At 58.9% G+C, this 12,052-nt stretch overlaps 3 protein-coding genes across 4 annotated transcripts in view; 1 reads left to right on the top strand and 2 right to left on the bottom strand.

The window, feature by feature from the left end:
- The window catches only part of DCAKD (dephospho-CoA kinase domain containing), a 153,890-nt gene that overhangs the window by 79,396 nt on the left and 62,442 nt on the right, over window positions 1–12,052 (bottom strand). The window contains exon 1 of one of the 2 annotated variants that reach the window (XM_050934996.1): window positions 5,591–5,598. The exons of the other annotated variant lie outside the window; for it this stretch is intronic. The gene's annotated coding sequence lies outside the window, so the exon portion shown is untranslated. Of the gene's footprint in view, window positions 1–5,590; window positions 5,599–12,052 lie in introns of those variants that run through there. 2 annotated transcript variants of the gene reach the window in all.
- Window positions 1–12,052, bottom strand: part of PLCD3 (phospholipase C delta 3) — a 57,429-nt gene that overhangs the window by 12,506 nt on the left and 32,871 nt on the right. The window contains exons 5-6 of the mRNA XM_050934931.1: window positions 5,449–5,674; window positions 1,859–2,060 (exon numbers count right to left, since the gene is read on the bottom strand). Of these exons, the coding sequence (XP_050790888.1) occupies window positions 1,859–2,060; window positions 5,449–5,674 (428 nt within the window). The remainder of the gene's footprint in view (window positions 1–1,858; window positions 2,061–5,448; window positions 5,675–12,052) is intronic.
- The window catches only part of ADAM11 (ADAM metallopeptidase domain 11), a 672,244-nt gene that overhangs the window by 633,792 nt on the left and 26,400 nt on the right, over window positions 1–12,052 (top strand). The window lies entirely within an intron of this gene.

Here is a 12,052-nt window from a genome sequence, read left to right as displayed (position 1 = left end):
CTCCCAGCTTTGTGTCATCCGCAAAATTTATTAGCACATTCCCGCTTTTTGTGCCAAGATCAGTAATAAAAAGATTCAATTTTTAAAACTGATCCCTGAGGAACTCCACTAGTAACCTCCCTCCAGCCTGACAGTTCACCTTTCAGTACGACCCGTTGTAGTCTCCCCTTTAACCAGTTCCTTATCCACCTTTCAGTTTACATATTGATCCCCATCTTTTCCAATTTAGCTAATAATTCCCCATGTGGAACCGTATCAAATGCCTTACTGAAATCGAGGTAAATTAGATCCACTGCGTTTCCTTTGTCTACAAAATCTGTCACCTTCTCAAAGAAGGAGATCAGGTTGGTTTGGCACGATCTACCTTTAGTAAAACCATGTTGTATTTTGTCCCAATTACCATTGACCTCAATGTCCTTAACTACTTTCTCCTTCAAAATGTTTTCCAAGACCTTGCATACTACAGATGTCAAACTAACAGGCCTATAGTTACTTGGATCATTTTTTTTCCCTTTCTTAAAAATAGGAACTACGTTAGCAATTCTCCAGTCACGCAGTACAACCCTGAGTTTACTGATTCATTAAAAATTCTTGCTAATGGGCTTGCAATTTCATGTGCCAGTTCCTTTAATGTTCTTGGATGAAGATTATCTGCCCCCCCCCCCCACATAGGCGTCAACTTTTCCCGGCGCTGGTGGGTCCTTGACTCCCCCCCACCCTGGCTCCGCCCTGACTCTGCCCCTGCCCTGCCCCCATTCCAACCCCTTCCCCAAATCCCCGCCCCAGCCCCGCCTCTTCCCCCAGCATGCCACATTCCCATGTTCCCCCTCCTCAACCCTCCCTCCCAGCGCTTGCCGCTGTTTCGCAGCGGGAAGCACGGGGAGCTAGGGGGGGAGGCGGGGAAGGCACGCTCAGTGGAGGCAGCGATGAGCTGGGGCAGGGCAGGGAGCTGCCTGTGGGTGCACAGCACCCATCAATTTTTCCCTGTGGGTGCTCCCTGGAGTCGGCGCCTATGGCCCCCGATTTAGTCCCATTAAGCTGTTTGAGTTTGGCTTCTACCTCGGCTGTGGTGATATCTACCTCCATATCCTCATTCCCATTTGTCATCCTGCCATTGTCCCTAAGGGCCTCATTAGCCTCATTAAAGACTGAGGCAAAATATTTGTTTAGATATTGAGCCATGCCTAGATTATCCTTAACCTCCTTTCCATCCTCAGTGTTTAGTGATCCCACTTCTTCTTTCTTTGTTTTCTTATTTATATGGCTACAGAACCTTTTACTATTGGTTTTAATTCCCTTTGCAAGGTCCAACTCTACACAGCTTTTGCCCTTTCTCACTTCATCCCTACATGTTCTGACCTCAATAAGGTAGTTTTCCTTGCTAATCCCTCCCATCTTTCACTCCTTGTAGGCTTTCTGCTTTTTCTTAATCACTTCTCTGAGATGCTTGCTCATCCAGCTTGGTCTACAACTTCTGCCTATGAATTTTTTCCCCTTCCTTGGGATGCAGGCTTCTGATAGGATAAATTCTTATAGGACAGGATAACTTGCTGGGATAAAAGTGACAAGACCGCTTAGCTCTCATGCTTCAGGGCACAGGCTGCTCCCTGGCTGGGGTCAGGCAGGAATTCATGCAGATGGATATTGTCAGACAGTCAGAGACTTAACCCTTCTGGGGAAGCGCCCAGTATGGCTACTGGTCACCAGCACTGCTCTGCTTCAGCAGGACCAGGTCTATGCTCTAGGCCACCTCTCTGCCATGGCAAAGATGCCCCCCATGCTGGCACCCCCCTCCTCCAGATGGATCTCGATACCCCTTGACTCTGCCAGTTCCCCATGTTCTGCCTGGCCCCCTTACCTGATGTAGGCTTCCGTGCTGCTGGCCCCCCCGATCTGATTGTCGGTCAGGTAGGTGTTGTGGGAGGTGGAGATGAAGTAATGGCAGAGGGGCTGGCTCATGTCCTGGTAGACGTTGGTGTGCTCCTGGTTCAGGATGTCACCAGCCGCAGACAGCAGGTACATCATGAACCCGTCCAGCATCATGCGGTCATGCTGTTTGGCTGCAGGGACATTTCCAGGGGCTCTTTAAAGGCTCCTCCCCAGATTTTGGGCCTAGTGTCTGTGCACAGGGCAACGTGTCCATGTCGGGAATTTCAGGCTGTCACCCCATTTGGAACCTCAGGGGTTAGCAAGCCTAGGGGTTAGAGCCTGGGAGATCTGATTCGACCCTGGCTGGGACAGGGATTGTGGGAGCTAAAGTAGGGGCTGGGGTGGCAGGAATCCCGGGCCCTGTGCCCAGTTCCATGAGAGGGTGTGGTCTGTACCGGCTAGAGCTTGGCACTAGGACCTGGGTTCTCTCTGACTCTGCTGCAGTCTCACTGTGCGGCCTTGTACATGTCCCCTCACCCACTCTGTGCCTCAGTTTCCCCAGCTGTATTGCATTCCCCACTCACACACACTCTGGTGCCATGGCCCTCCTACAAGGAGGAGACTAGGAAGCAGTGAAAAGTGCTGGGGTTGAGATCAGGCCCAGGCTGATCTGTCAGCATTTGCACAGGGCAGCCCGGGCCGAGAGCTTTGTCCAGCTGTCTATGAGTTTCTAGTGCCCCGATCAGCATCTACCCCAAAGAGGCTCAGCCCCAGCATCCTCTGCCCCAGCCATGGCAGGCGTCTGGATCTCGGGTTAGCAGCAATGGAGCCTCTGGAGAGTTTTACAAATCTCGGCTGAGATTGTCTAACGCTGCTGCCGTGCCAGCGAAAGGAGACCAGCCAGCCAGCTCCCCGAGGCAGCCCCCCAGGCCCTTCACCACCACGGCCTCAGGCCACTTGGTTTCCTTTTCCTTATTGCTCATAAACAGTCCTAGCCACAATTGTTCACCAATCGCCCTGAGCAGGGTCAGACACAGCCCGAGTTAGCCCAGCTGGTGAGGGCGGAGTCCTGGGGCATTCAGGGGTCAGGACAGGAAGTGAAGCACCCTGTGCCAACTGGGAGCACACTCGGCTCCGAGAGGAACATGAAAGGTGCGAGACACACACTCAGGGAATGCTGGAGTGGGGCTTCTGGAATTGCTTCAGCTGCGATTAGCATAACGAAGCGCTGCCAAACCACATGCAAAACCTCAGCAGATCTCCCCTACCCGCAGATGTGGCTCCACTGACCACAGTGGAATTACTCCTGATTTCCCTCCCCCTCTCCCTGGTAAACTACAGCACAGATGGGCCACTGGAGTCCTCCTCAGTTCTAGCCCTAATGCCTGGCTGGCCCCAGCTGTGCCATGGGCTGCAGCAAAACCCTGGGGCTAAACTCCCCTGGGCTCAGAGGAGGTTCCGATCTGGGTCTAGTGTAACCATGCTCATAACGTGGGAAATCCAGAGAAAACCCCTCCAGTCCCTGAGCGCCTCGCGGGACAGCCGCACCACGGCAAACCAACAGCGCAGAGGGCAAAGCCAGAATAGGCACAGTGTGCGCTGGTGCAGAGGGAGTGGAATCCTAAGGCCTCCCATATGCTGGAGCTTGTCCCACAACAAAGATCTTTTCTCCAGCTCTCTGGTTCTACAAGAGCTGTTGCAGGGGCTGGGATGCAAACTATGGATCCGGATCCAAACCTCCTCGGAGTCCAGGGATGTTTATTGCTGTTTACACGGCCGCAGAGTTCAGGCAAGTTAGCTAGGAATCGAGTAAAGCTGGCTGCAACGCGCATGGCTGAGACCGCGCAGCCAAGGCCGAGAAGGCAGTGTCACCCCAAGGGTTGCCAGCCCTGCCTGGCATCATACCCTGTACCCTCTGCAAGAACGGCTCCCAGCCTGGACAGTCCAGCCAGGAGGGCACAGGCCAGCAAGCCTTTCCAGCCCCCCGAAATGAGACCAAAGTCAATGAACTAGTGTGTGCCACAGGCAGAGACCGGGAGCCGAGGGGCACCAGGCAATGGTGCAATGGCAGGGGAATGATGAAGTGAGACACACCAGGATAATCCTGGCCAGTGACCCACTCCCCACGCTGCAGGGGAAGGCAAAACCCCCCAGGACCCCACTTAAACTCTCTCACTGTGATCACACAGCACAACCCTTAAGGCTCCCCGAGCCGGACTGGACCCAGATGGGCTTCCAGGATGAGGCCTCGCGGAGTTCAGGGGTGTTCGCACGGGGCTGGGGCCTGGACACAAAGCTTGGCCCTGTCTAGCTGAACTAGCCATTCCAGACAAAGGGGCCAGGCGGAGCTGACCCAGCCCTGAGGTTCGGGGTGTCCTGTGCCAGAGCAGAGCTGCTTAGGGCCACTCAGCACCAGAGAGAGAAGAACACATGCCTGAGGCTGCAAAGCAGGGACCAGGGGTGTTCTGATGCTGCTGGGTGATCCTGGTGCCGGTGCTGCAGCCTGTGACCCGCTCCACCTGGGAGGGGGCTCCCCTGCAGCCCCACGCCTGCTAGACCAGTGAGACCCCACAGCCATCTCCGGCCAGTTCCAGCCAGCTCAGGGTGGAGCTGCCAGGCCAGGCTCTGGGGATGCCAGTTGCCTTCTGGGGCAGGCCCAGCTCCCTGCTATCGCACTGGCTTTCTGCCCATCACACCGGCCTCTGCTCCTGACCCTGCTGCTCCGTCCCTCACCGTTGCCCTCCAGTCCAGGCCTGATTTCTGCGTCCACTTGCCCCAGCTCGGGTCAGCCGATCACACCCACGGTGCAGGCCAGTCAGGTTGTATAGCACCTTTGATGAGATTAACCCTCACCACCCCCGTGACAGACAGGGAAACTGAGGCACAGAGCGAGGTTCTGACTTGTCCGAGGTCTTGCAGCAAGTCAGTGGCAGAGCCAGGGACGGAACCCAGAAGTCCGACTGCCTGTTCCCCTGCTGTAACCACCAGAGCTTCCCCCCAGAACATGGGAAAGAACCCAGGTGTCCTGATGCCCAGCCCGCTGCTATAACCACTAGACCATGTCTCCTCTGTCGGGGCTGGAGAAAGGAGCTAAGCAGCTGCCCCAGGAGGCAGAAGAACCTGCAGACACTGACACTTGGGTGTGCACAGAAGCAGCACTGGTTTAAAACCGACGTTCATTAACCAGGAGCAGCAATGGGGTTCAGACCTGCCCTGAGACCTGGGAGCGTCTCCACCATGCGCTGTCAGGACTCCCCATGTCGCACAGCTGGGAATCCTCATGGAAACCTGCCCTGCCAAGCCTCTTCCCTCTGTGAGCTGAGTCTGTCAACTCTCAGCCCAGTTCCTACTGGGACGTGCAGCCAGGTCACCAGAACCAACCGCCGTGGCGCAGTGGTACCAGGCCCAAGGACTGAAGGGCCACAGAGACTGTATCCGCCTCTCCTTTGCGGGGTCGGACTAGACAAGCACCCACGGGAGCCTTGCACCAAGCTCTGAGTGCTGAGCTGGCCGTTCTCTGACAGCAGGGGACAGTGGTGCACACCCCCATGCTGGGCAGGGGTTCGTGGGGGGACCTACCTTTCTCGCTGAGCTCATAGGTCTGGATGATCCTGTGGGCGTGCGCCAGGTCGGCCGCCTCGCCCTGGTCCTGCAGGAACGCCCCCAGCTCCTTGGCCGACAGCACGCAGTCCTGCCCCGAGTAGCGGTGGAAGAGCTCCTCCAGCTCCGGCCGCTTCATCAGCAGGGTGCAGAACTGCTCGATCTCGTGCTCCTCCAGCCGGTCGTTGCTGGACTTATCGCACTCCTGGGGGAGAGGAAGGCCAGGCTCAGAGGCAGCCAGCCCCTCCTGTCTGGAGGGCACCAAACAGCCCCTGCAGCCCCATGCTATGGCCTGGGATCAAAGCGGGGCCACTGGAGCCCCACGTGCCGTGCCTGAGGGAAGGGGGCTGGGGGCTGGACCAGGCACAGCCACACTGCTGGGTGCTGGGAGAGGAGCCTGGCGGGTCTCCACTCCCTGTCTGTGGCACTTCAGTATCTGCACTCGCAGTCTGAGATCCTTACAGTCACGCAGCCCTGGGGGGCAGGACAGCGCTTCCCCCTCCCCCCATGGCTCTAAGGGGAACTGAGGCACCGAGAGGCTACATGACTGTGCAAGGCAGACAGGGAGTCTGGGGCAGAGCAGGGCCTTGAACCCAGGTGCCCTTGGCTAGTGCCCTAATCATCGGCCCATCCTTCCACCGCCTGGCTGCCAGGTGCCTGCATCACTAGAGAGGCAGCTGGGGCCTTGTCAGCAGCCAGGGCCAGAGTCTGAACTGCCCTCCTCCCTGGGGCACCTCATAGGCCAGAGCAGGGCTGGGGGGGTGCATCTGCCCTCCTGCTGCCAGGGCATCTCTGCTGTGCAGATCCACAGACCTTGGGGCCCCAGGACGGCCACTCAGGTGTCTTCCCCTTCCCCCACCCTGTGGGCTGATCCAACGCCCCCCATGCTCTTCTACTGATTCAGCAGACACTGGCCCAGGCCCCAGTTCACCCTCCCCAGAGCAGCAGCCCAGCGCCCGCAGCAGGGAGGGGGTATGTCAGGCTGCTGGGTACTAGAGAGGGAAGGGGCCCAAGATCTTATTGACAATGACGTGCCCAGAGCAGCAGCACAACAGGCCCCGCTGGGACCAGGGGGCTGCAGGTCAGGACCGAGCAACACTGGCAGAGCCCCAGACTGGAGCAGCAGAGGGTGCTGTGGTCAGGCAGGGCTGAGGGGCACTGCCAGCGCTGGGCAGGGTGGGGAGCAGGTCCTGGGACTGGAAGAGCTGGGGGGCTGCAGTGAAGTGCAGCAGCAGAGCTGTGAGGATGCTGCCCACGCCCTGCCCACGCCTGTGTAACCAGAGCTACCCGTCTGCCTGTACAAACACCACACAAGTTCCACCTAATCTGGAGAGGGGCACAACACAGAGCAGCCTGCCAGCTGCACCCTGTGTAACTCCTGGGACTGGCATTTCCACAGCAGCCAGGAATGCCAGAGCTGGGTGGGGGCAGGCGGGGTCTTTGCTGCCTGGCTGTTCAGTTCTGGCATGAGTGCCGGGCTGGGAGGTGTATCAATAACCTCACAGGTTGTGGTGTTTGAGGCAACTCGCCAGAAACTCCAGCCACTCCAGAAATGCGGGCGAGTCAGCGACCCAGTCTAACCTGCCTGCTGGCTGTCACAATGGGCCTGACACCAGGTGCCACATCCCAGGACAGCCTCAGGAGTTTCGTAGGAAGGAGTCTGATGCGATGGTCAGAGCTGGGGAGCCAGGATGCCTGGGTTCTCCTCCTGCCCCAGGAGGAGAGAAGCTCCATGCTCAAAGCCAGGGTATTACGATGCCCTACAGCTGTGGGAACTTGGAGGAAGTGACTGACCCAAGGTCATGCAGTGTGTCAGTGGCAGAGCAGGGAACAGAGCCCAGGGCTGTATCTACACAGAGCCTCGCGCATACCCCGTCCACCAGCCCTGCAAAGTCAGCTCCGTCTGTGCTGGTGCTTGTACCGAGCAGGCGGGTTTACAGCCTGGCACTTGGCCACTCGGTGACCTTTGGGCAGAGTGCTCAGCCCCTCACAGCTTTCCTGGCCCTCGCCCACTGGGGCTGGGATCCAGCTGCTGCGTTTGGAGCCGGGCACCAAAGTGCATGGATGGAAGTTCCTCTCTGTTCTAGTGCCTAACCCACCATGCTGTGCCCAGGCAAGCCCTGAGGGGAAGGGGAGCTGCCACCCCTCTCCTAAGAGCAGCACCGAAGCCTGGAGGCTGCACAAGTCACCCTGGGGAACCTGCCCTGCTAGTCCGTGCAAAGCGGCCCAGAGCCAGCTGTACCCCCAGCCCGGGCTGCTGCGCTTGGGGCCAGCGGCATGTGAAGCTCTAATTTTAGCCGGCCTGTCAGACAGGCTTTGGCGTCATGCACAGACCCCTGCAGGCAGCAGCTTGCCCGCCCACCCGGCGGGACAGCAGGGCCCAAACACAGTGCGGGGGTGCAGCAAGGGGACCCAGGAGGGACCCTCTGCAAAGTGGAGACGTGATACTGACACTCCCTTGGTAAATCACCCGGAGATCTCCAGATGGAAGGGGCTCTGCAAGTGCAAAGCAAGGGGACCTGGCCATTAGCCCAAGGACAGACCACCCCAGGGTGCTGTGGCCAGTGGTGGAAATTCCCCCCTCGTTAAAGCTCCTGCTGCTTGTTTCCAGCAGGCTCCTCTCAGCTGATGAACAGGTGGCTCCATGAGAAGCAGGGTGGTGCTGAGCGAGAACATAGAGATGGGCGGGGGGGCCACGTTCTAGTCCTCTGACCCAGGTCTTAAGAAGCTTCTTGCCACTGACCCCCCTAGTGTCCAGGCCCCGCTGTGCTCAGGGTCTGCCTTTGCCAGCAGGAACACTGGTGGGGCTGGGCTGGGGGCTCTGGCCTGGAGGGGAAGGGTGGACGTGTGGCCACGGTGCTGGATGAGGACTCAGGAGACTGGCTCTGCCACTGACTCAGTGGCACGACCTTGGCCAAGTCACACAGGCCTGAAATTTCCCAGGAGGTTGGCAGGTTCTGAGTCCTTGTAACTCTGCCCTCCCCCGGCCCATCAGCCTGGGCCTTTCCCCAGCCATACAGTGGAGAGGGAGACTCTTCCCCCTCGTCTGGTCTATGCTGAACAGTGCTTCAGGGACAACGCTCCCTGTGCCGACCGGAGGGGTTCTCCTGTCAGCAGAGGTACCCACCTCCCAGGAGGCTGACGGGAGAATCCTCCCAGCAACCTAGCGCTGTCTACACCAGGGCCTAGGTCAGTTCAACTGCATCACTGAGGGGGATGGATTTTTCCAACCAGGCCCCAGACTGTGAACTCCCCTTTGGGGCAGGGTCTGTCTCTCTCTGGGTCCGTGCAGCACCTGACACAACAAGGGCACAGCACATCTAGGTCATGGGTTCGAATCTGCATCAGCTCAGTCGTTCCCATGTGCAGGCTGTCTTATGGCCTCTGTGAGAGATGATGTTGGTGGGTCTCAGCCCAGTTCCTCGTAGACAAGTATCCAGAATATCACAGCCTGGCAAACTCTCAGCAAAGAGGCCAGGGACTGACTGTGCCACAGAGAGGGACCTGCCCCCTGCAGTGCACCGCCTGGTCAGGGCGGAGGTGCCGCTAGGCCTATGCCCCCAGAGATGCTGATCTCCAGCCCTGCTAGGAATGTTATTTCTAACGGAGTTTAGTGCTGATGAAAGCAGCTGATTCAGCAAGTGGCTGCTGTGGGTGGGGGCCAGAGAAGAACTGCTGGGAGTGACTCTGGATTCAGACCCCCACCTTCTCCTGAGCTCCAACAAGCTCCACAGAGCAAGCTGTGATTCATTTCACAAACAGCAGCTCAGTGGCTGTGTGACCAGCACCCAGCCAGCAGGGCACAAAATTAAGTGACCTCGGCGTGCGAGACTTCACTGCAATGAAACACCGCAGTTCGCCCGGGACAGCTGACTCAGGCTCAGGCTATGGGGCTGTTTAACTACAGTGTAAATATTTGGGCTTGGATGGGAGCCCAAGCTCTGGGACCCGACGAGGGGCGACTGTAGGTCATCTGTGGCCACTGCTGACCTCACAGTTCTGATGCCCTGGCCAGATGCTAGACTGGGGAATTCCAAATTCCCCCAGTGCTTTCGGTTGGAGACAGGATTTGCCTTCACTCACTGTCCTAAACTCGTGCTGTGTTGCTGTATGCTGATAGACTGTTGCCATGTTCCACCCCAGAGGTGGCTGCACCAGTTCACTGTGGTGGTCAGATTCAGTTCTTTCCCACATGTATTGCAGGATCAAACCTGGCCCTGGTGCAGCTTGTGACAGGTAGAAGGAGTGCTGCTGGCCCCATCTGTCAGTACAAGGACTGCGCCGCTCAGCCCCAGTTCCCAGCAACCTGCTTCCAAGACAGCTGGGCTGCTCCGGGGGAGGCAACGCAGCCCAGCGGCCCAAGCGTCAAACTGGCACCACGAGTCCTGACAGTGACTCAGCGTGTGGCCTTGGATAACAGCTCACCCCTCCGTGCCTCAGTTTCCCCATCTGTTCCAGACACACACAGACAAAACAGCTAGCATGTGAGACACTCGGGAGAAGCCACCTCCCCTGTAGATCCAGCCCTGGCCACACAAACACAGCTGCAGGTTGGAGCTTCCCGGCATGAATTCCAGGAGTGGGTGGTGGCCCCAGGTGGCAGGTCTGTGCCTTGAGGCCCCTCCCTCCTCCTTGGCTTTGTCTGTGATTCCAAGGAACAGGCTCCGTTCCTAGAAGCTGCCCTGCCCGTGCCCCGATCCCTCGCTCTTGACTTATGGTTGCTCCTGAGCACCTAATGGGACCCAGCTGTGAGCTGTTCCTGGCGCTGCAGCAATAGGTGGGGCTTGGAACAAACTGCTCTATTCCATCCAGGCCTGTAGGGCCCACAGGCTGGCTGGGGTGCGGGGAAGCAGGGCAGGGCCCTGGCCCTGGCCCTGGCCCTGGCCCTGCAGCCTGTGACGAAGGCACTTGTGGGTGCACTGAGTCTGACAGTTCTCTGCCGGTGGGAGCGGAGGCTCTGCCTCACTTGGCTTGGCTGGACTCAGGACCTTGCTGTGGGTGCTGGGCAAGCGTCCCCGTGTCCGACCCAGAGACCTCGATCCCAGACACTGACACGAGATCAGCAGCGGCCCCTCCTCCAGCCAGGGGAAGTTTGCACATGGGTCAGAACTCTGCAGCCTGGGCCCATGCAGTCCTTGTCATATAGTGTCCTATGGGTGAGAGGCACAGGCTGGTACCACCCCCTTGTGAGCCCCTCCCCAGGGCCAACCTTACACTTGGAAGGGAACTCAGGGCAATGGCAGGGAGGCAGCAGGACTCCGGGGTGATTGGGGGAGAGGCAGTGGGGACCAGGGAGGACAGATGCGGAGCCCCGGGAGGCAGTGGGGGCCAGGGGTGATGGAGGGATGGGGGTGGGGGGAAACAGGTGGGACCAGGGGCAGTGGAGGGATGGGTGGGGGGCCAGGCCAGGGCAGTGGAGGGACTGGATGAATGGGCTAGATTGCGGGCTAGATTGTTGGGCTCAATGGGTAGTGATCAGTAGCTTGATGTCTAGTTAGCAGCTGGTATCAAGGAGAGTGCCCAGGGATCGGTCCTGGGGCCAGTTTTGTTCAACATCTTTATTAAAGATCTGGATGATGGGATGGATTCAGCAGCGTAGCTAGCGGGGTTCAGGGGAAGCAGCCTCTTCCCCTCAGCAAGTTTTCAAAAAGCGGCACCTGCCAGGCCGGCGCTGATGGCAGCATGGCCGGAGGAGCCATGGGGAGAGGCCGCGGGCGGGCACGGCCAGAGGAGTGAGGGGGCCGGCTCCTTGGCCATCGTACCCCACGCTCAGCACGGCCCCAATGTCGCCACAGCCACCTCCTGCGGCGGCTCGGGGCTCGGCGGCCAAGCGCTCCCCGCCTCTTGCTAATGTGGCAGGCGGGGGGAGGCGAAAGGGCCCCTGTGTCTTTAAAGCCGCCTGGCTGCCGAGCCCTGCGTGGAGCACACCGAGCGCCAGGAACTGCCGGGGATAGGCGGCGACGCAGGACAGAAGGTGAATGGCGGGGATCTGGTGCCTTGCACTGGGGGATCCAGGCAAGGGGCTCCCCAGGGCCGGGCCCGCAGGGCAGGGGCACAGGCCGTGCTGTCTGGACGGGGGGCCCTGGCGTGGCACAGGAGCCTGGAGCAGGGGGCACGGGACCCCGCGGGTGGGGCTGGGCGGCACAGCCCGGTGGGGGACACCTGCAGAGTGCACTGGGCAGGAGAGATTCTCCTGGGGATGGGGGGGGTTAATCTGCACCCCAGGAAGTCCGCAGGAGTCCTGAGCCGGCCCCGGGGTTAATCTGGGGGGGAATGGGAGGGGTTAGGGCGTGGCCAGAGGAGGAGCCGGGGGCGTGGCCAGAGGAGGAGCCAGGGGAGGGCGCCTTTTTTAGGTTTGCTCCTGCTACACTTAAAACCTGGCTACGCCACTGGATGGACGGCACCCTCAGCAAGTTCACAGATGACACTAAGCTGTGGGGAGTGGTAGATACGTTGGAGAGTAGGGATAGGATACAGAGGGACCTAGACAAATTAGAGGATTGGGTCAAAAGAAATCTGATGAGGTTCAACAAGGAGAGTAGGGATAGGATACAGAGGGACCTAGACAAATTAGAGGATTGGG

This window comes from Gopherus flavomarginatus, chromosome 25 (assembly GCF_025201925.1).
Source record: "Gopherus flavomarginatus isolate rGopFla2 chromosome 25, rGopFla2.mat.asm, whole genome shotgun sequence".
NCBI lineage: Eukaryota > Metazoa > Chordata > Testudines > Testudinidae > Gopherus > Gopherus flavomarginatus.
Note: the sequence above shows the minus strand (reverse complement) of the source record. Positions and strands in the feature narration are given on the sequence as shown.